Here is a 22,035-nt window from a genome sequence, read left to right as displayed (position 1 = left end):
GAAGGACTGAGAGGCTACCAGCATGCCCTGAAAGTCACACCGCCCAGTAAAAGCACAATCTGCGGGGCATAAGGTGTCCGAGAATCTAAAAGGAGGAGTTAAACAAGCAGTCCAAGTATGGTATAGCCTCCCCTGGTCAGCCTTCCGCTTCGGTCATCGCTATGTAGTCGGTGCTGTGAGAAAAGTACCACCTGGGCCGGCCACCGAATTCGCGTGCACCTGAGGAGATAACGGACTGTAACGTTGCTGATCCCTCTTGAAAATTCCACTGGATCTAGAGAGCTCCGTCCTGTTCAGGAATTGTATTGAGGGAAGGGCGATGTGCTGACTATCTCATATTATCTATTCCGAGTGGCAAAAACGCTAACCCTAAACTAGAGTTATTTAACAAAGGAAGGGCCTCAAGATGGTTTGGTGGAGATGAAGTTTTGCGTCTGTTCCTCCTTGCCACTTTGTTCTTGCTTCTATGCTGCCCAGTCCTATCTATCCCTCTGGGGTCCATTCAGCTAGTGGAGAGGTGGTGGAGTAGGGAGTGCCGTGTGTCCATTTAGCTGACACCTTCAAACAAGTTCCGTAGAAAGCTCTGTAGCGACCTTTTCCGGTTAGTTCAGGGCCAGTATCGCACTGGCGTAGGTGCCGAAGGTGAGCATCATCTTCAACCCTTCTGTTTTGGGGTTGTCACAGATTACCCGTTCACGGCACATGTGCTTCATCCGTCACGTTAAAGTTTTAGCATTTAGGGGTAGGAATGAGGATAGTGTCCTTTGGGATCGGGTTTGCCTTCCGCTGGCCTGAGTCTTCCCTGAAGACAGAGCCATAGGCACATCAACTTCGATGCGACTTCTGAAATGATCACTGCTTACATCTTTCAGACGGTCTCTATTCATTTCCATTCCAATGTCTTTAACAAGTCCGTGGTACTGTGGACGCACTTGCTGGTAGGCCCTGCATCAAAGCTTCAAACATCGTGATCTAGGCAGGGCTCAAATTAGGGGCTTGCTGCAGGGTCGTCGCGCAGGCTGTGTAAGATGGGGCGGTCATGCCAAAACAGGGCTTGGCAACCACCTCGAACTCGTGGACACAATGCCACAGCTGACGCAAAGACCTGTGAAGGCTTAATATGTGACATTTGGCACGGACGCAATGTCCGAAACCCGTTTGTCTGGCGGTGGAAGGTGTAATGAATCTTGGTGGCAATGCCGACTTGCTTGTGCTCTGGCAGAAGGCTTATCGGTGTGTCATCCACCCTCCACAATGCCAAGCAGAACGTACTTGACACCCGTTTGGACTGTTCACGAAGGTGAATTGCAAACTTTAAGATAAACAAACGACTTCGTTTTGTCTTTGCAATTCTGATTCGCGACACCTTTTCAAGTACGATGCAATTAAGTGTTCATCGTGCAGAGGGTTGACAGTGCCAGTCTAACTCATCGAGCAGTTGAACAGTGCGTCAGTCAGGCCAAACAACCAAGCGGACTGGACGTGAGTCATTTCCACGGAGAATGTTTGTCTAGGCTGTAGAGAGTGGGAGGGAGATGAAAGCGCACATTTCGCTTCTTTTGGAGGGGAAGGTATTCCTGTTTCTTGGCACACGCACGCACACTAGCCTTTACATTTTTCCGCAGGGCTATAAAAATAGTTGTTTTGTAACTTAAACAGGGAGCAACGGCAATGCTTCATACCTTGCTGCTTTCAGCTGCCCGAATCCCCTCCAGAAATCGTAATAGCTTGCATCAGTTTGTGGGAAGATTTTCGACCCACGGAGGAGGTGGAAGGCTGTGGGCACAGTTGAAAGGTCATCCTGCCAGGGAGAAGTACAGCCCACGCTCCGTTCCATTACATAGCCACCTTCTTTTGAACTTCCTCTCCTCCCCGACCCTCCTCGTGGTCCATCCTCCTCTCCGCCGTAGCAAATCTCTTCTTAGAGAGAGGTGGTTCCGAATATTGCATTTCCCGATTTTCTCAAAGCCTGGACGATGTTCTACCGAGAGCGCATTCCTTGTTTATTACTCGCTTTCGCAGTAACGTTTACCCGAAAGCGGCATTAGAAGGGAGCTTATCAGATTACGATATCCATTGTTCCCTTCGGGTAAACAAAGTACACCTCTCTTTGAGGTCAGCGGTAATGGGATGAAACTTGTGTAGAACCTGAAAGTGGTGAGTCTCTTTACCCTCAGCCACCCATCCTCCGTGAAATTTAGATTTGGTTTGGATCGCTCGCCACTGCCATCAATGCAGTGACCCGAGTCATCTTACCCATGCCAGTACGGAAGTGCTGTGTTTGGAACACTGTGCTGCTAGGTGGAACTTGAAACCTCTTTACTGCTGTAAAACGATTGGGAAAGAAATGTAATCCTTGTGGATTGATTGTCATGCTCATCGTCGATCTCCATGGTGGGAGTTGTTCCTACGTCTTGAGTACCTAGTCCCTTATTTTAAGTGATTTGTAAAGTTACGATATCCTTCTGCGATTAGCTGCAGAATCCTTGAATTCGTCATGTCAAGATCTGTCTTCTTCGTGGTCACCGCCTCCTCAGTAATGGTCCCGAAGGCGTAACACGGTGTTAAGTTCAATAAAGAGTCTCATTGTGAAGATCTGTTAGGTTTGTGCTGCATTACTCAAACGGATGTTTAAAGTTATCGAGAGCATGCTTTTTCCTGCCAAAAAGTAGAAGTTATTCATGTCGAACTTGCTTGTTGGTACACTGCTACTTGTAGGTATTTAAGTAGCACACTATAATTATTCGGCATGAAATGTATCACTTGGAATTTTACTAGTAAGGTTTATTTCTACTCCTTTTACAGATGTCTCTTATTCAAGCTAACCTTAATATATTATGCCTTCTAAGTTTCAATCAGTCGTTGCTGCGCTGCCCCCTTATTTTTTTGGCACTGAGAGCAACGGTGGCCACGCCGGCCTTCGTAGCTGACTTTAGAGACCAGAGGCCTTCCTGAAGTGATAAACAGGCACACCATAAACGGAAAGCCATTATACAGGTGGAGACTTGGAAACTAGCGTGGAAGAATGTGGCAATCTTCTAATAGAATAAGTCCTTGTAGTAGGAAGCAGGGTTCAGTTCTTACGAAAGGGTTCTTGTCTTATAATTAGTGGAAATTGTGCGTCGTTTTGAGTCATGAATGTCATTCTTTGCTAAGGATTGAAAATGAAACATCTCTTGTTGATGTGTTTGACCCATCTGTTACTCAAAGGATCATCGACGGATCAAGAGTACTCATTAGGTGGCAAAATCTGACCCATATCTCTCCTACACATCTTGCCTGTCTCTTTTTAACTTCAAAAAGACATATTCAAGACTAATGAATCCCGGAAGCATACTTTCATGAACTAAGGCTTGGCCAGTTCCTCGCCGACCTCTCGTGGTCCAGGTAATTGCGTCGTTAGCTGTCCATCTGCTTGCGCAATTCTGTACGACTTCTCTCTGTGCATTTGAATTCGCAGTTTTCGAAAGTCTTTAATATGAAACGTTGTGGTAAGTTTGATCATCTTATTCATGTGTCTTCTAGCACTTGAAATCCTTTTTTGGCCCTTTATTCATCTGCTCTTCTGCTGTTCATAATTTTAAAGAATTCAATTTATGGTCCCACTAACAGCATTGTCGCTTTTTGGGGTGTTTCTATATTCCTTCGGGATTGCAAATGCATTGATCCGCTTAACTGCTTTATTATGTCTTTTTGCATGAGGGTTTGCCCATGCGATCCACACCTGGAACCGCCTTCGACTGAAAGGCACCAGTAATGTGTAACGCGCTTCCCGGACCCTAGAGGTCCTCGCCTTAAATGGTTCAGTTTTATTCACCTCTGAATCTGCCCTTATCGAGTAAGCCTTAGCATTTTAAAGCGACAAAGTAATTAATAGGCTGCCAATTCAAAACGCTATGGCTAGTTGGACTGAAATGTGCTACTCTCAGTATTTCAGCGTCCTTAAATTTGGCAATCAAAGGTAGCTTTCCCCCCGTGGACTCACTTATCTTTATCAGATGGGGGAATGCAAATTAGTATTGTTGCCTTTTGTTTGAAGAAAAGTAGTAAGAACAGTCTTCAGAAGAGTTAAGCCAAAGTTCCTAACTGATTGGAACAAAAATGGGATTGTGTGGATTACGAATGGATGTGACTTGACCTCATGTCGGTGTCATCACGCATTCACCCCAGGACCTCATAAGCATATTCTGTTTGTTTCATTGTTTTGCTATTCCTATGGGACTGAGGCGGTAGGCCTGAGAACCCGGAAGCCCTCTTCAAAGCACCGCGACTAGCCACCCTGTTCACCCCACTCAACTAAACTGGGCATTTTCATCTACATAAGTTGTTAAAGGTGCTAGAGAAGGGTTCAAGCACACCAAAATTATCGTCTTTTTGTTGCGATGCGGTTTTTGCGGTTGTGAGGGTTGTAAATTGCCCGCTTCTGATGTCTTCTGCGCCTGAGCTGGCCAGAAATTGTGAATTCCAACCATCTCGCATTCAGGTCGAATTGGGATGCTCTAATCCGATCTGAAGTAAAAACTAATGCCGCCGCACAGAAAACTTATATCAAGTCTAATCGCAACACACGTCCTTACCCGCGGCCGAGTCGACTCTACGCACCACAGCGTTTCATCAATCGCACTGACTTAATCGTAGAAGAGCTCCACGCCCTCAAAGTCATACAAAGGCAGTGTTTTGTTTCCAAAAATCAGCTTTCACCTGTCTATACGGTAGAAGAGACAACTTCGGATCAGCTACTTATTCATAGTACGCATAAATGAAGGGACGAAATGGCGACTTCTCATACGATTTCTCTTCCGAGTTCTCAGCTCTGGAAGCCATATTCCATTCTTTACATACCAGCACCACGCCTTTTGCACTCGTTCTACCATGAAGAAAGAGATTTAGGCCAATGGCATCGGTGACTGCGGCACAGACCAATAGGAACGGGACAGGGTGGCTGGTTAGTCGGCCACAAACGCCTAATTTAAACAAAGCGCGGCCATTTCCGCATGTGATGAGTCACAACTGACGAATCAGATGTGTACACGTGTCCGAAAAGAAGGCTTGCGCCGTCCTGGCATCTGCCCTTGTTCTGCTTTTGCCTCTTCAGCTGAAGCGTCGACGCAGCATCAGGAGCAGCAGCAGCAATTGGAGGAACCTCGGGAACGCGGCATGCCCCTCACCTCAACTCCGCTGAAAATGGTCTCCCCGCATGCGCCTTCCACGTTGAAAGGAAGGATTACCGCCAGTGGGACCGTTACAATGCCTTTCTTTGGCACCTCTCCGGAGCCAGAGGAGCTTACCGAGGATTCGTGGTATCGAGACCCACCCATCAATCATAACGGGTCGCGCTCATCGCTCAGCAATCAGGTTCGTGCATTTCTTTTTTCTATTAAGTACACACAGGACTGGAATTCTTTATGCATGATTGAGGTAATTCGGTGTAAAATGTTCTAAGACAAATCTTTGTCGAAGGACTGAAAGCTAAAGAACACCTGATTGAATCACTGCGCCTGTACGATGTTAAACAGCCAATTCCATTTGATGAGATTTATTTTCATTGTTGAGTTACTGAGTAGTAAAGCTATGGTGCGTTTACTGAGACTGCGAACTAAGTAAGCCTGGCTTTCAGAACTGAGTAGAGGTAGCATTTATTCCAGTGTCATACTGTCATCTGGCTGGAATCATCGCACTACAGCAGTGTCAATTCTGGACATTTTTTCATCCGCAGAAATGCAATCCTCGTTCTATTGTGCGAATTCAGTGTGATTCCGGCATCGAGGCGGGCAACCACTGCTCCAACGACATCCAAGAAGGTAGTCTGGATGACGGTCGTATCGAGTCCCTTCCCGATTGTGCGTTCCGCACCTACTTGCTTGTCCCCTTTACTTAAATACGTTAAGTAGTTGGTTTCATTCCCCCTCTCCCAGCACCCCATGTCGAGCACACCCCGTCCCAACGCAGGGACAGCTCGACCCAGGCCTCCATCAACAGCCAGAACCATCTTCGAAACCCTTCCCGTTGTCAAACGGACTCCCCAGCCGTGGAGATGATTCATCGCCAATGGCAGGAGAGGACGAGACAGCGATTGGGCAAGCCCCCCACTCAACATTCCAATGAAAGTATTAACGTCAAAATGCAGGTTGGTAGTTTTTACCCTTAGATTAAAAATAAAAACCGGTAGCTCCCTTCATTTTAAGGCCCGGTTGAGTGGTGTTTTGTTACCTAGGCGAATGGAGATGATCTTAAGGTGATGAAAAAGGAACTGGCTCGTCTTCAAGCCGCGGTCTTGGGACTGTCGACTGAAAGAACTAGACCTTCGTCAGAGGTGGGCCTATTTTTTTTTTTCTAATATTGTGCAAAATGGTTATGGAACGGGGGCACTAACTGTAAAGTGGTATGGGATTTTCGGTCCACTGGTGTGTCGGCCGGCGAGACTTGGTCCCACTTCTCGCGTGAAAGGCACGACTCCTGCCAGAAGTGTTACTATTATCGCATTGTCCAATAATAATACGAATTCGCTTCCCCTGTACTCCAACTGGCCTAAATATTCTAATTTATCCCAATTAGCCTGGTCGATAATCGGGGTGGGTTTATGCTTGCGTGCGTACGCGAATGCTTTAGTGGGACAGACAGGCGAGTGCGTTCACGGTGTGCACGCACACGCACTTGCTCGTCTGCCTGTCTGTCCTGCTCCATGCAATAAGTAGTGCCACCAGATTCCACGGGGCTAGTTAGTTCACTCGACGCCCAAATGGACTACTGTCACCTTCATTTGATTCGCTCACGCACTTTGACATGGTGAGTACTGTCGAGTAATTTGAAAAAATTAATTTTTTGTACTTTGTGCAATTCAAAATGGGTCGGTATAAACCTTCTTCCAATGTTAAACGCAAGTGCGAGGCTCGATAGATTTAAAAGGACAATGACGTTTTTTCCTTTTAAAGTGGTATCACATTAGGATGATTAACTGCGATTGTAGAAAGGTGGAAATTTTTGTGTTTTTTATAAAAAAACGACCGAACATTTCTCGGTACGAGTCTGTAAGTTTTAAACTACAAAATTTTGGCTCCTTTTACTCAATTATAATGAAAGCCTGGTGACGCTTCATTTAGGTCATTTATTTAATATTTATTTTTCCGAATTAGAAGACATGAAATGATTTGTACCATGCTTGAGGTTTAAGCTGAATTTACCCCAATCCGTGCATTTATATTTGAACCGATTTCACTCCCGCCGGTAGATTCCAAGTTTGGGTTCGATTTCTTAACCTCAGGATTTATGAGCTTCATAATCTGTTGTCCATGTAGCACGTTATCTAAGTGGTTAAAGGAATTTTGGGAGCTAAAGTGTTATCAGCGGCTTCTAGACGGGTCGGGTAGGCATTATACCCATGGGTTGATTTTTTAAAACAAAAAACTTGTCACATCCTTTTTGTGATGCTTCATCACTAGTGAAGCATTATTTCTGCTTCCATGAAGTTTGGAAGAACAGGAAAGAATTCTATATTTTAATCAGACGTCAATTTATTTGGTTTAGAGTCTCGCATATGGCCCAGACGTGATTCAGCAGCTAATGTGTGTATCTGGATGTGTGCTTGCTCGATGTTACCTCCCGCTTGTGATATTTTTGTTGCTATGACGACAGAGAAGAGGGCGTTCCTGTAAAAAAGTAACAGACCCACTGCGTGGGTGAATCACGCTTCGCAAGAGATATTGCGCAAATTTGGAAGACATCTGTCCAGCCCTGGACACTCCAATGTGAAGTCAGGTCGGAGATTGACTATCTTGAGGTCTTGGGATTTGTAGTAGGAGGTGAAATAGAAATAGCACGCCTGGATTCATGAGCTATTCCACGTGAATATTTAGATTAGCCCTACCGCCTTTCCCACAATAGTCACGCCCTTTTCTATGTCGAAAGTAGAGTTAACATCACTGACTCACCTACTACTAGCCGCCCAACTTAACAGCCACAAGTCAAACTGTTTAGGACTTTCTGGCGTTGTTGAAGCAAATTCATTTTTATCAGACTAATAAAAAGGTGGTTTTTAATGGGAAATAACTTTATTCTGCCCAGACTGGTTCTGACGATGCCGCGAGACAGAAGACCTCCGATGATGTTGATTTCGCATCGACCTTTTCTGAGCCCCACAATGGCCAATCACGACCCGTCATTTCAGCAAAACGTCGAACTAATAAACCTCCATCCTTCCGACAGGAACAATTTAGCCACCTAGCCTGCTCCTGGAACCCAAGTGACCACACAGAGGGCTCGATCACGTCTGAGTATGAACAGAGTGAGAAATCATATCAAATATTTTTAAATAATTTCCTTATTCAATGGTGAAGTTGTCATCGACTTCTTCCCCTATTAGCACAACATCGTGAGAACAAAACTCCGACCAAGAGGTTCCACGCTTGCATTCGTGGAGCTGCATCGGCAGTTGATATTCGGAGAAGTCTTCATAGAGCCTCCACAGGATATCTCAAACACCGTGGAAAGTCGATGGAAATGTTGCCTGACAACACACCATTGGATGTTCAATTACTGTACAAACTCCAAAGTGAGTTGTACGACCTTCACGATCGCCTGCAGTATGCGGAGAACGCAAATACTTCGAGAGTAAGGCTGAGATTCCAGTCGCTTATCAGTGATGTCACTTTTTAAGCTATCGCTAAAGAATTTTTTCTTTTGCGAATAGTTAGAAGAGGCGATTCGACACATCAATGTGCTGGAGAGTGAACTAAGGAGGAGTCGTGGTCGTCGAGATAGTCCGGAGGAGAGGAGGTGGCAGATTGTGAGTTTAGTCTAAATGGCACGCTCGAGTGTAGCATATAGTTTGGATTTAACCAGTTTAATTTTTGTGCCGTTTGTAGTGTTTTTTAACAGAGGGAAATGTGATCGTTACAACTCAACTTCATTGTTCAGATATTACAGCAGGACTTGCCTGCCGAACTGATCAATTAGTACACAGACCAAAAACTGGGTAAATTTAGTCCTCTTCAAAACAAAGACTTCTTGCATTTATTGTAGACTCGAGCAATCGTTACGTGGTACAATTTAGTGTGGGCATAGTTGTAATGGACTGACAATGGATACATGTCACATATAGGTGACGCCAGTGGAAAACGCGATAACTAGAGGATGTATTCAGAATCTTTTCGCGTGGCGTTATGCATGGGTTTTTACGGGAGAATAACTTATCATTTTAGTGTTTGTTGCATTACAAACCCATAAAGTCCTGACGCCTTGATAGTCAAGCGCAAATGCTTTGACTTTGAATGGTACCGTTTGCCGTGTTTTGATTATCCTTCTCCTCTTCGTCAGCCATTACGGTGGTAGTCGAATGCCTTGAGGTCAAACTTAAGGCGGAGATGACGACCATGCTACGACTTCATCCATAACGATTTTATCTCACAGATCTCAGTGGGGCGCGCCTGTTGCGCTTCTGGTTAGCGAGATTTGATGGCCTGTCAGTATTCTTCATTGTGCTTCCGAACGTTTTTCCTTCATTTTTGACTCTCGTATCAAAAGACGGCTATTGTGTGTGCTTGACGGATGTGAATTAAGTTTGTCTGCTTGACAAGCTCAGTTTAATGTGAATCGAAATCGGCGGAAGCTTATCGTCAACTTTTTTTATTGCAGTAAACAGAAGTGGAACGCAACATTCACCATCACGTGATGTATTTTCGCATTCAAAAAGGCACTCTTCCCCCAATCTTGATCATGGAGGGTTACGTATCGTTGTTAATCCAAGTACGGATTGACGTATGAAAAACAGTAATTCATGGCGTTGACCATCTTAAGTAAGGAAACAATTGATTTACCCCTGCACCAATTGGAAAGCGGGTCATTGGGATCCAGCTGCACCCCAGCAGATCGTTACGGCACCCTCATAGGACTGAATCTCCGAATAAGGCAACGTAACGATAAGGTGGAGCGTTTAATCCACACCACTTCTCCATCATTTTAGCAACTCTCCGAAGGTCTGGCCGAGATGCGGAGATGTCGAGACTGTATATTGGAGCTGCAGCACAAGTTGATGCGCGATAGTCCCAACCACTCACGTGGTATGTTTGCTCCCTCTTTACCTTCCATTGTGGAACGGGCTCCGTCTGTCAGTTAAGTGTCTTTAACGTACCATCTCTCTCTTCCCCCCTTGCACAGATCAAAGCGGTCAAAACGGAGACCTGGAGGAAGTTCGAGGCACCCTTAAAGCTCAGGAGCGTGAACTTTCGAAGCTGACTGGAATTGTCAATCGGTTGACCCAAACCACGCCAGGTAGGCTGTTGCCCAACTTTTGTTTTTGCAGCCTTTATAACGGAAAGAAGTAGGTATTTCAGCATTATGTTATGCAATTTCCTGTTATAACCATAAAATTGTGGTCGCATTTAGCGGTAGCATGCCTGCTTTGCTCTCAGGCAAAGCGGCGAGGGAATATTTAGGCAATTTTTGAGACCGGAAGCATATGGGGTTTGCCAGTGCCTAGAACTAAGCTGCTGATAATTTAAAAATGCGAAATGGGAAGTGTGGGGACAGGAAATGTTCTTAATCATGATGATACAGAAGAACCAGAGGCGGCCACATGGTCGGGTGAAATTAACGTCGACGGTATTCCCACTTGTTATGCTTCTGCTTTGGCCGTGGCATTGAAACGGTCCACTAGAAAAATTGATGTTCCGCATTTTCCTCTCCTCCAGTCTGTGATAACTCGGCGGGTGAGGTAACCGAGATGGTTCGTGTGGTGCCGTCAGGAAAGTTGCTTTGCAACGTCACTGAGCATCACAACTTGGAAGACTATCTCCAACACCTTCAAGGAGTCGCTGACGAGCTACGTCAACAACTTCAACAGAAGAGGGTAAGTTGACGCGCCTTCCAGATGGGTAGGCATGGAGTCTTCACATCTGGAGGTTGTTGCCAAAATTTGACACGATTTTGATAGTCTTCTTCATCCACCTACAGTAAACGCTTTCCATCTCTATCGTTATAGCTCGGTGCTCGGACACCTTGGAGTCGTCACAGGGTGCATGAGCGTGAATGTAGCCTTGCTATCAGCTTGTAGAATGGGTTGGGAGGCCAGCAGCCTTGGTGACATAAACAGCGCTCCGTGTGCACCGGGTCGTGGGAGACTGAAGGACTTCACTTAGCTCAGTGTATTTCCCTTACGATTTGCAGACGTAGCCAGGCTCGGATAATGCTATTCATTCCCTCGGCATCTTACGGCAAACCCCTTGGCCGAATTTCCAAGCTCACTTGCAGCCTAATGGCGGTAACGCCTAGCGCTAGCACTTCCAAATATTTGAAACGACGTATATGTAGGCAATTTGCAGGCATTCTACTTTTCATTGGTGTTGTGTACATGTATTTTGGCTACCATGACTACCGGGAAGCGATACTGCTGCCGCCATTATTAGCGCAGTTTTGAGGGTGCCGTTGGTGCAAGGTGAGAGGAGTACGCAAGAAGCAAGGGCGGGCTTACGCTTTTGCCTCCTGTAACTGGAGCCTTGTCCACCACCCACATACTACTTAATTAGGGCTTAAGTGTGCCACGTTTCTGTGTATGCTGCTTTACTATGCAGGCGAAGCTGAAGGAAGTGAGGACTTCTTCACTGGAACTTCAAAAACTCTTGAAGGTAACGTTTACCCGCCTGCCATTGTTTATAACCTCTGTTCCTACCTATTCAATTGTTTTACAGATTTACGAAGATGCCTTTAATGCGTCCTTTTTTTCTATTGTTAAGATAGTAATTTATTTCGATGCAGTGTTAGGCTTAATGGCCTCTCGATTATGGGATATTTTCCCATCTCCACAGGAGCGCGAAGGCGAGCTAACTCGAGTGACCAGTGAGCTGCTTGCGAGCAAAGAGGAGCTGCTGCGCGCCAATGACAAGGTGAAGTCGATGATTGCGGAGCGCTCCTCGTAAGTTGAGGTTTTTTTGTCCCGGTTCCGTGGCGCCTTGATCGGCTCAGCTGACTTTCACCCTCCTTCCGTGTTGGTAGACAAGCTGACCAAGTTGAAGCTCAAAGGGCAGAATCGCAACACCTTGAGGAAAAGATCGCAGAACTGACCAGTCACCTCGGTGCTCTGAGAGTGGAGGTAAGTGGTGGAAGAGTTTATTCCCCCGCATGTATATGATGAAGCGAATAGGTCATCCTGACCACTTTAATCCTCCGTGATATCCTGCCCCACCACAGATTGCTGCCGTGGAGCAACAAAAGGAGCATCGGAAAGAAGAATTGGCGGCGATTTCTCGACGTGTTGAGGAAAAAAGCTCGCATCCGCAGAAGAGAACTTCTCAAGCGTAAGCAATCTCCATCCTGCCATATCAGCTAGTTCCCCTCCTTCTTGTCGTTCGAAGTCTACCTACCTACATATCTAGATGATGATTATAGTCACGGAACTCCGTAAAAATCTTTTTGGAGAGCGATTGACAAGTAGCCTTCCTAATAAGTGGGCTGATGAGGTCGAGGCGATCTCGGCTCAAATTCGTTTCTTCGAAAATACTTCCATTTTCTCTATGCAGGTTCACCGGTTTCACCACAGAAGCTTCCTCCGTGGGTGATGGAAATCCACGGTCAGACAGTAGTCACTCTATCTCACCGCGCTACGAGTTGGATCAATTGCAACCGAAGGTTAGGTCCTCTTGCTTCATGGGCATCATCGTCCCTTGAAAGGGCCGTTCAGCTTTCCACTCTCTCCTCACAGGTTGCAGAAGCTCGGGCTCGCATGGAGACCCTCTCGAGAGAAATCGGCATTCGCACAGCAGAACTGGAGCTCCTTCGTTCCAAGAAGGCTCAAGAGGCGCACCTAGCTGATGTGCAGCTGGAGGCAACTCGTCGTGAGCTGCGGCTCAAGCTGGATGAGCTCAGCATTGCCAAGGTGAGATGTCCTTGGGCAGACAGTTCTTCCCCTTAGTATCCCAAAGCCAAATAAACCTTTCTGTATCGTGTTAATTTTAGGAGGAGTTGTATTCTGTTCGTCAGGAACGGGACCGCATGGCCTCGGAGCTTCAGTCCTCTCGACGAACCGCCTCTATGCACCCAGTAATTCAAGCTTCTTGATTTCGCTACCTCCACAAAGCTTCCTCGGTAGCAAGATGTGTCTTCTTTTTTCAGACCTCCGATGGCATTCCAACAATCAGTGGGGATGTGAGTGAATTAACACTGCGCTTGCAAAACCTTCAAGCCGACATTAGTCGTCACAAAGACGAGATTTCCAAGTTGGAGGATCAGAGGAGGATGAAGGTAGGTCGCCAGAGTTGTAAACTACCTGTACGGTGCTAGCCTGTAAACACTAATGAAACGCGCCTTCTTTTGCAATTGCCAGAGGGAGGAGGTGTCCCAACTCGAAAAATCCCTAACCGAGGCGAAAGAGGAGTTGGTCTTGGCCCAAACCCGCCGACAAAATGCAGAGGCTCAGTTGTCACTAACACGGCAGAAGGGCGAGTTGTTGAAGGGCCAGTTGGAGGCGTTTGAGGCCAGTGTGGAGGTGAAACAGAGGTGAGTGTTGGATTAATTCGATTGTGTCCACTGTTCATGGAAGAACTGCTGTTGTTTTAGCTTAACCACATTGTAATCACAAGGTTTATGTTAGAGAGGTATGGATGCTTTTTAGCAATGGCATTTTTAAATGAGCTTTTTGTGAAACTCATCAGGCATGTTTTTGGAGGGGTGGGATTTATAGGAGGGGACGATTTCATGGTACAGGTTATAAAAGCGTTTAAGATAATTATGGCATTGCTGCGTTTAAAGATTCTACTGGTTAACCGCTGTTTTTGAATGGGTCGCCCAATGAGCTTCGCTGGCTTTGATTAGTGCAGAAAATGAGCTGAAGATGTCCTGCAGATTCATCGCCAAATTTCTTCCTTTTTGGCCAAACAAGTGATATCGAACTCGACCGCTTACGAAAAAAATAGAATTAAATTGCCTGTATCAATAACTTTGGCTCAAAGGCTTTCGTGATTCTAAGTTGTATCGTAAACGTAAGTAAATTGGTCACAAATTGACATGTAGACTCATCTCCGACCTATGCTCCTCTTCGGAGTCTCGAATCGTGGCGATGGAGAAGGAGCTTCAGCGAATGCTCAATTCCACTCAGCAGATCGCCTCTGAGAGGTCCACCGCAAAGATGGAACTGACCCAACTCAAACAGCAACTGCAGGCAGGATCCAACGAACTCCAGAATCTAGAGTCAGTCGCTTTCTTCAGTCGTAGTTAAAAACGCCACCGTAGTTCTTCTACCGATATCTTTCTTTGCTCACTTTACAGGGATCAAATCACATCAGCCCACCAGAGGCTGGAAAAATCCGATTCCAACACTAAGGTCTCACGGGCTGGTGAAAAACTTCAGGCTCTAAACGCGGTTCGCTTTTCTGTCTCTTATTAGTTTGTGCTGATTTGTTGGACTCAAAATAAACAAACAACCTTTTTGTTCCGTAGACAATCGCTGCCCAAACGGTGGAATCCGAAAGGCTGGCTCGCGAGATAAGTGAGAAACAGAGATTACTTAAGGAGATGCAGGTGAAACTGCAGTTTCCAAGGGTGCGTTTTTTTCCCAAAATGGTGAATTTTAATTCACTAAAAAGTTGGAAATACGTTTTAATTTCATTTAGCATAACCACGGTGATATCGACGCAGTGGTTTCGAGGCTGGAGGGACTCGAGAGTCTTCTGAGACAGCGAGGCATGTTTGAGCTTGCTCGATTTTTTTTTTTGAAGGCGCTGCGTTTTGTCGCTATTTGCTTCAATTGAAAAGTGATACTACTGATAGATTCTTGGTACAGGCATTCACTGGCGAGCGGTAGGAGACTTATAGATTTTGTTTTCGTTAAAAACGTCTACGCACTTTTCCTCATTTTTCCAGAACACGAAATTGAGGTGCTTATCGGTGACAAAACAAAGCTGATGGAGGACCACAGCCAGCTGGTTTCAGAGCTGACGACAACCCGTAGTCAATTGGAGGCAACACAACGTGCCTGCAAGAAGCTTAAACGCCGCACAGCCAAGGAACTGGCCGACCTTGAACGTGTGGCCGAGGAGCAGTGTAATCGCGCAAGTGTGTTTGCTGAAGAGCTGGCCCTCCTGCGTCGAAACTACACTTACCTCCAGGCTAGGGTGCGTTCTGCTCTCTACTGACGCCTACTTATTTGGCATCAGTAGCATCTTGTCTAAGTAATGATTTTTGTTCAAGGTGTCTACTTTTGGCACGCTGATGGACGAGGTTTTCGTGGTAAATTTGACAAAGCACATTCGTAAACAAAACTTGTACACTGAGCTTTCACACACTCCGCTAATTCTCAGACAGTCGTTGTTTTTGTCCTCACCCCCTGTCACAATGCACACTCACTTCTCTGTCCCCTCTCTGCTTACCTCTGAAGCACAATTCTGGAGCGCCTGTACACGCACTCGGTGTCACTGCCGTCTGTCATCCCACCTAGCCGGCCCACGACGTGTGAGCTGGCTGTCACAAGTACTGATAGGACACACTTCAGATCTACTCTCGATGGAAAATCCAGTAGCACCAATTAAATTAGAGATGCTCCAATTGCCATCGACGGTTTTGATTTTTATCGTCTCCCCTACTGCACCTTCCAGATAGCGGCCAGTGAAGAGGTTTCAGATCGTGAGCGCCGTCTGCAGGAAGCTCTGTTTGCAATCAAGACTGAATTGGCCGCCTCCAGCCCCACCGCCGGTGGAATCGATGCAGCGCTTCGGCATTTTGACGCTATCGAGTCGCTGGTTCGTCGAAATCTCCACTCCCCATTGAACGGGTTTTCCACCACCCACCTCAAATCCTTCTCTTCTGTTCCAGTAAGTTTGCTACCACTCACACGGTATGTGGGGGAGATGATTTTAGACGAGGTGATATCCTGTCCCTGTCATCTGTCGCCCATTTAGCATTTGGCAATGCCACAGGGCGGGAGTGCCGAATCCGTTGGGGAGGAGCAACTGCACCCACTGCCTCCCCAACCCCCTTCCACGAAAAACGTTCGTCCACCTTCTTCCGGTTTGGGATCGTCTATAACCCCACAATCCTCTTCTGATGATAGGCTCCTTAACCTCCAGGTTTGCACAACGCGGTTAATTCATAACAGAGTAACATCGCGGCATTTGTTAACACTCGCATGTTTTGGTTAAGGAGCAGGCAAGGCGACAGCTACTTGAGCATCAAACCAATCTGGAGATTGAACGACTGAAACATCAAATCGGGGCAACAGAGGCGCACCAATAAACCAATCAAATGTGTACAAAGCCCCCCGCCCTCCTCTAGGTCAGTCCCTGCGTATCGACCGTATTCAAACCAGCCAATCAGTGTGAGTTTAGCGCACTCTTCCTTTGTAGGCACTTCATCGACTGGATATATCAGCCTCATCTTGTGATAATTCCCCCTCATTACACTGTGTACATCGTGACTTCTTACCCTCCTCTCATTAGGTCTCTATTACTTGTCTTCCTGACATCCTTCCCAACCCCCCCTCCCCTTCAACCTCCTTGCTTTCTTAGAAAAAAAATGAAGAGAAATGCATAATTTCGGTGGTTATATGCAAACTGTGTACCTGTGGACGTTGTTCTATGCACAAGGAGGCGAGTGTATCACAATACGCGATCGTGGATGCTGGGTGGGTGCGCTCACTGGAGACTGAAAACGGTAGGCCGTGGCTTGGTCTTCTCCAAATCCGACTTCACCTTGTTCACCGCCACGCTGATCAGGCCCGGGAGTGGCATGTGGCTGGTCTAGAAGGGCGAGACAAACGAAATCACTTTTAGGCTGCGGCTGCGTGGAACCGTGTGCCGCAGATAGCACAATGTTGCCATGAACTGTTTTGGTGGCCTAATTGCTTAACTTTCCCTATTCTTACCTCGGCATTTTTCTCCCGCTCCATACGGTACCGATTATCATTGGCCTCGATGTTCTGTTGCAGAGTGAATTCAAAGACCTGTGGGATTCCAGTGAAACGAAGGTCCAAGTAGGTGAGGGTCTGGTTGGAGGCTATACACTCCTGGAACTTTTTGCCTGCCTCCTTCAAAATGGCAAAATATGTGATTCACGACTGGCGTTCACTTTTTTCATCTCAAATCCTATCTGAACTCACCGAGCTGATGCTGTTATTGGAAAGATCCAATTTCTGTAGGGTCGAGTTGTGCGTGAGAACTTGACCAAAGACGAGGATCGCCGCATCACCGATGCTGTTGGCGGCCAGATTGAGCTCCCTCAGGGTGGTGTTTCGCAGCAAAGACTTAAGCGACACAATGAAAAAAAGCAATATTTTTCCAGCTTTTTCTATGGTTCTTTCGTGACCATAGCAGTCAGTTTAGTGGTGGTCAAAAATGCTGTCTAAATGTGTACCCTCACAAGCCCCATCGTTGCGTCTACTGAGTGCTTTGTTAGTAGCAGTGTCGACCATAAGTTTGTCGTTTTTAAATGCACTTAATACTTTTCATTAGCAGCATGTTTCTGCTCACCCGAGCGATAGAGCTGGCGCCATCGTCACGAATGCAATTCAGACGAAGGTTGAGTTTCATCAAGGTGCCGGCACCCTTTGACAGCGCATGACTCAGTGCCTCACCTCCCTCCGCGTTCACCCGATTGTTTGTCAAATCGAGGCATTCTAATCGGCTGCGTCCGTTGATTAGTTTTCCCAGGGCTCGGGCGCCCCAATCGGAGATGATGTTGTGCGAGAGGTTGAGCACTAGCAGCGAGGGGTGATCGAGGAGGTGACCAACCAGCACACGGCATCTCTCACAGTCCACGCGACTGCTATAAGGGTGCAAGGAAGAGAAGCCGTTAATATTACTGACAAAGTCGGATCGGACTTCACCGTCTTGGTGCTACTATCCGGTCATCTTGACCGACAAACTGCTTTCCCCTGTCAAGTTCATCAATTAATACAGTTCAAATTCATCAAATCTATCGGAACTCACTTCACCAACTCCAGAATCCTCAACGAGGTGTGATTCCGAATCGCCTTAGAGAAACTGACGCAATCACGGCCAGTGAACTGAAATTGGCTCCACTCAAAATCCAAGCCCACATTGCGAACACGATACTGCACACTAAGGTGTGTCAATCGATCCAATTTTGCAATAACTTGACCCAAATCCAAGTGGTCCACTGCGGCCGTGATCTCACCTTCCTCGTCATCTTCACCACCACCGCCGCCAGCGCCAGTGCCTTCGTTTCCTCCCTCCTCCACTCCACCAATGAATGCTCCCTCTGCACCACCGACGCCGCCGCCCTCCTCGTCTTCTTGCTCATCAAAGTCGTCGCTATAGTCATCGGATTTTTTCTTGCCCACTGCGAAATCTCGAGATCCCTGTTCATTATTCAGGAAGGTAGTAGGTAAGGCGGATCGCTGAAAGGAGAGAAGCGAATTATTGAGTTGTTTTGGGCAATTAAAACAAGATAGGGCTGATGCGGCGCCTTGTGAAATAGGGAAATCCTAATTTACGGAATAATCCGGCTCACCCTAGTATTTCTTATCATAAATTTCTCCGGTGGGAGAAGCTCTTTAACATCGAGGCGTCGGACGTATGTTGCACCGAATTGCACCGCCTCCTCTATCCACACCGGATAGGTCTGGTCCGGCACATACTCGTGGATCATTTGCTCAAGGTACTTCTCAAAGAAGGCGCACTTCCACGAATTTCCATGCTTAACTACATCGACTACGGGCCAGCGGGAGAGGCTCATGCGCTGCCAGAAGGCCTCATCAGAGATAGTGTGTGCAACGACCCTCAGAGGAATATCCGTTGGAAGAGCGTCCAATACGTGTTGTAGTTGCTCCTTGTTGAGGTGTGGAAGGGCACTGTAATTAACTGATTAAATGAGAGGAGAAGGTAGTCTGGCGGACAGTCAATTATGAACGAAGAGAGAGGCGGCTGATTCTACATTCTAAAAGTTATGCTCCAGCGGTTGACAACGCACTTATTAAGGAAACCTGGAATTCTTAAATTATTAAAGTACGGAAGTACCTAATTGAGTGTGGGAGTATATCAGCTGCTTTAACTCACATGAAAAATTTTCAATGATTTGCTTAATAACTAAGTCAGCTAACGAGGGAACAACATCTGGGTTATGCGTAAGATCTTCAGCAATGAACCGTCGAGTCGCTGGAGGGATATAAGACTCTGTTGTTTTCTGTTGTAAAGTCTCAGAAAAACTGAAAGGAGGAGGATGTGCTTGTTTTGTTTGAACTTGATCAATGGGGGGTTCTTGCGGTTGTTCAGTTTTACCTTCCTCATTTTCCATTCCCTGTAGATTAAATGCGCCACAAATGTAACCATGGCAATCAAGGTTGGAAATAATTAACATTCTAGAGTTTTAAAGTAAGGTTTGGTAAAGTTTTTCATGCCGTTTTGTCCATCAAATGAATGTAACCCTTCTTATGGCATTTATTCACGCTTTATTTTTGGATTCTTTTTTTAATTTAGGTCAAAATTTCTCTTCCGTCTGCAATGGGGTATAGCAAACCTTTGCTAATTTCAATGCAGAACTTTCCATTTTTAAGAAATAAAGCGAAATGCACCTTACAGTCATGCTACGCAAACGCAAGTAAAATTCAACCCTATTGTACCGTCCGGAGACTTCTCTGAAATAAGTCAGGTCGTTTTCTCAGTCATGTCTTCTCTCTCTCTGACAGAAACAAAAGATGTAAATGCATTCAGCGCTTTGCCAAGAACTTTAAAAAGTACTTTGGGTTTCCCTAATGCTTGTTTCTAGAATTTCCGGTACAGTATATAAACGAGGACTTCTTGCGGCGTTGCACTAAAACACAGGACTTATCTACTGTTCACCACCTTTGCCTGACGGCAAATGTTACCGCACCATACAAAATAGTGGTTAGTTTCTCTTTTTCAGTTTTGAATTGTAAATTTTAGTACCTGGAACATCTAGAAGGCCTCAAATACCTCACCGTTCTCAATGTCTCTGGTAATGGCATCGAGAGTCTCGAAGGCCTAAGAAGCCTTACCCGACTAAAGTGCTTAAACCTAAATCACAATTGTGTGTCGCGATTAAATGGGTTAGAGAACCTAAAAAACCTCCAAAGACTCTATCTTAATCACAACATGGTGCAGGATTTCCCCTCATGGTTTCAACACAGTCTTGTTTCTCTTAAGTCTCTGCAAGTAGGCTACAATAGAATCGATAACGTAAGTATTATTTTTCTGTGTAATCGTTTGCGTCTGAGATGTGACGATGCCCTCTATTGCTCCTAAAATAGCTTCATAGCCTGACAAAGCTTCGCCGTCTTCCGAACCTAGTGGAACTTGTGATAAAAGGCAACCCAGCCACCGACCCAGGAAACGCACATTATAGTTATATCTGCCCTTCAAAGTTCAGCACTGCTGCTGACCAGCAGGAGTCTGTTTTCAAACAGTGCTGTCGATCTTTCGTAATCTTCCATCTGCGATCATTGACACTGTTGGATGGCCAGATTGTTGTACCTGAGGAGCGGAAAGAGGCTGATTGTTGGTTCGAGCAAAGTAAGACTTCTTCTTTTAAAATCTAAGTAAAAAACTTCGATGTATTTTGAGCAAATGCTGCTTTACTTTAGGTGAGATATCGCGCATCAACAGTCAATTGGAATCGAGAGAGGCCGAGGTGGCGGACCTCTCGGACTGTTTGGCACGCCTATCGATCGAGGCGGAGGGACGTGGGGCCCTCGCTGAAGGATTGGCCAGACAAAAGGCTGAACAGGACCTGAGGCTGGAGGAAATGCGAAAGGAGCTTGCAGTCAAGGATGAACTGGTAAATACGGGCTAACCTGCCTAGGCGCCACATAGATGGAGAGGTGATGTGCCAATAGCTAATGAGAGTACACGGTCGAGATCATTGTTTGCTGAACGACTCTAAACCTTTTTAACGTTCGTTGTCACATCTGGCCGTAGAATGTTAAAATAATCTTTTATAATTTGAGGCTGTCTGTGAATTCTTTGACACCGAAGTGTGTCTAATGCTGTTTACGATCCAAATACTGGTTTATTCCTTGGCAAAGAGGGTTTTGTTTTTCGATTTGTCCTTTAGCTTCGTGCCAAGTCGGACGAACTGCTGCGCGCCTGTCTGAAGCATTACGAAATAGAGCAGGAGTTGGCCTTCTATAAAATAGATACCAAACTCGCAGCCTTCCTTGGAAAACCGCCTGATGTGAATGCCGGTGGCGAAGGCGGCTACCATCGGTTGGATACTCAGGCAGTGGTGCGTTTGCAATGTCATCATAAATCCCTCGATTTAGGCAGCTATATTCTTGATCAGGACCAGAATGGGGCTCCTTTCCCTCCTGCCGCTAACACCTCACATCTGATGCTTTTAGAAGCCTTTCCATATCCCTTTTATGGCCTCCCATGAATTGCATGTAGAATACCCTCAACGGCAGTTTTCTGGAGAATCTGAGACGAGATCTCCTGAATCTTATTGTGAAGTAGTAGCAACAAGAGCAGATAAGTCTTGTGAATGAAGAGACATGTGGTGGGTGTGTGCTTCGTAAATCACCTGGTCAGGCTAAATGTACGGAAATGGAACTTTCAGTCGTTTCTGCCGTTATCTTATTCCACTTCAGAGCTGCTTTCAAACATTTCGATGTGAAGATGTGTTAAAGTACAGATAAGCAAGCAGGTCGTAAAAAAGCACCTGTCAAACTTTATAGGGATATTCAATAACATCAGCAAGCAACTGACGGCATGCTTGAAATGAACCAATTCGGGCAAAGTCTGACCTCGGTTTGGAGAAAGTAAACTTTCACCTTTGAAGTGCTTCCTCGTTAAGGTGACAAAAACAAGTCCACAGGTCTGCCTCCTCCCTCCTGATCCAGGTTGTATGCCTGGCACTGCTACTTTGCCCGCTTTTTAACCCTCTGGGGCAAATCTGGTGAAGAATCTTTTATGTCCTTTTCAGGCCGTGAAACGAAGCCTTAGGAGCTAGAAGTACCACTGGGTTGGAAGCTGGGTAATGCTACGTACCATTTAGCCCCCAACACATCGACACGACATGATTGCACCACTTTCTTCCCACCCAATTACTCATCAGGTCAGAAGGTAATGGCTGAACACCATT

The 22,035-nt window shown here is 46.1% G+C and overlaps 3 protein-coding genes across 3 annotated transcripts; 2 read left to right on the top strand and 1 right to left on the bottom strand. All coding sequences in view use genetic code 11, as the record gives it.

The window, feature by feature from the left end:
• Window positions 1-6,947: 6,947 nt before the first annotated feature.
• EGR_09237 (hypothetical protein) lies at window positions 6,948-14,307 on the top strand (the record flags this gene model as incomplete). Its single annotated transcript, XM_024498486.1, has 8 exons — window positions 6,948-7,018; window positions 8,334-8,607; window positions 8,862-8,971; window positions 9,638-9,741; window positions 11,565-11,618; window positions 12,510-12,568; window positions 13,102-13,230; window positions 14,254-14,307. The coding sequence occupies 8 exons, from the start codon at window positions 6,948-6,950 to the stop codon at window positions 14,305-14,307; spliced, it is 855 nt and encodes a 284-aa protein (XP_024347119.1).
• A 4,632-nt stretch (window positions 14,308-18,939) lies between these two features.
• Window positions 18,940-19,296, bottom strand: EGR_09236 (hypothetical protein; the record flags this gene model as incomplete). The annotated part of the gene is made up of 1 exon (XM_024498485.1): window positions 18,940-19,296. One exon carries the CDS (start codon window positions 19,294-19,296, stop codon window positions 18,940-18,942), a length of 357 nt encoding a protein of 118 aa, XP_024347118.1.
• A 755-nt stretch (window positions 19,297-20,051) lies between these two features.
• On the top strand, window positions 20,052-21,330 carry EGR_09235 (Centriolin; the record flags this gene model as incomplete). The annotated part of the gene is made up of 4 exons (XM_024498484.1): window positions 20,052-20,135; window positions 20,321-20,468; window positions 20,540-20,733; window positions 21,010-21,330. 4 exons carry the CDS (start codon window positions 20,052-20,054, stop codon window positions 21,328-21,330), a joined length of 747 nt encoding a protein of 248 aa, XP_024347117.1.
• Between the last annotated feature and the right edge of the window lie 705 nt (window positions 21,331-22,035).

Source organism: Echinococcus granulosus (genome assembly GCF_000524195.1).
Source record: "Echinococcus granulosus chromosome Unknown EG_S00138, whole genome shotgun sequence".
Taxonomy (NCBI): domain Eukaryota; kingdom Metazoa; phylum Platyhelminthes; class Cestoda; order Cyclophyllidea; family Taeniidae; genus Echinococcus; species Echinococcus granulosus.
The sequence above is the reverse complement of the archived record's forward strand: the minus strand, read 5'-3'. Positions and strand labels throughout refer to the sequence as shown.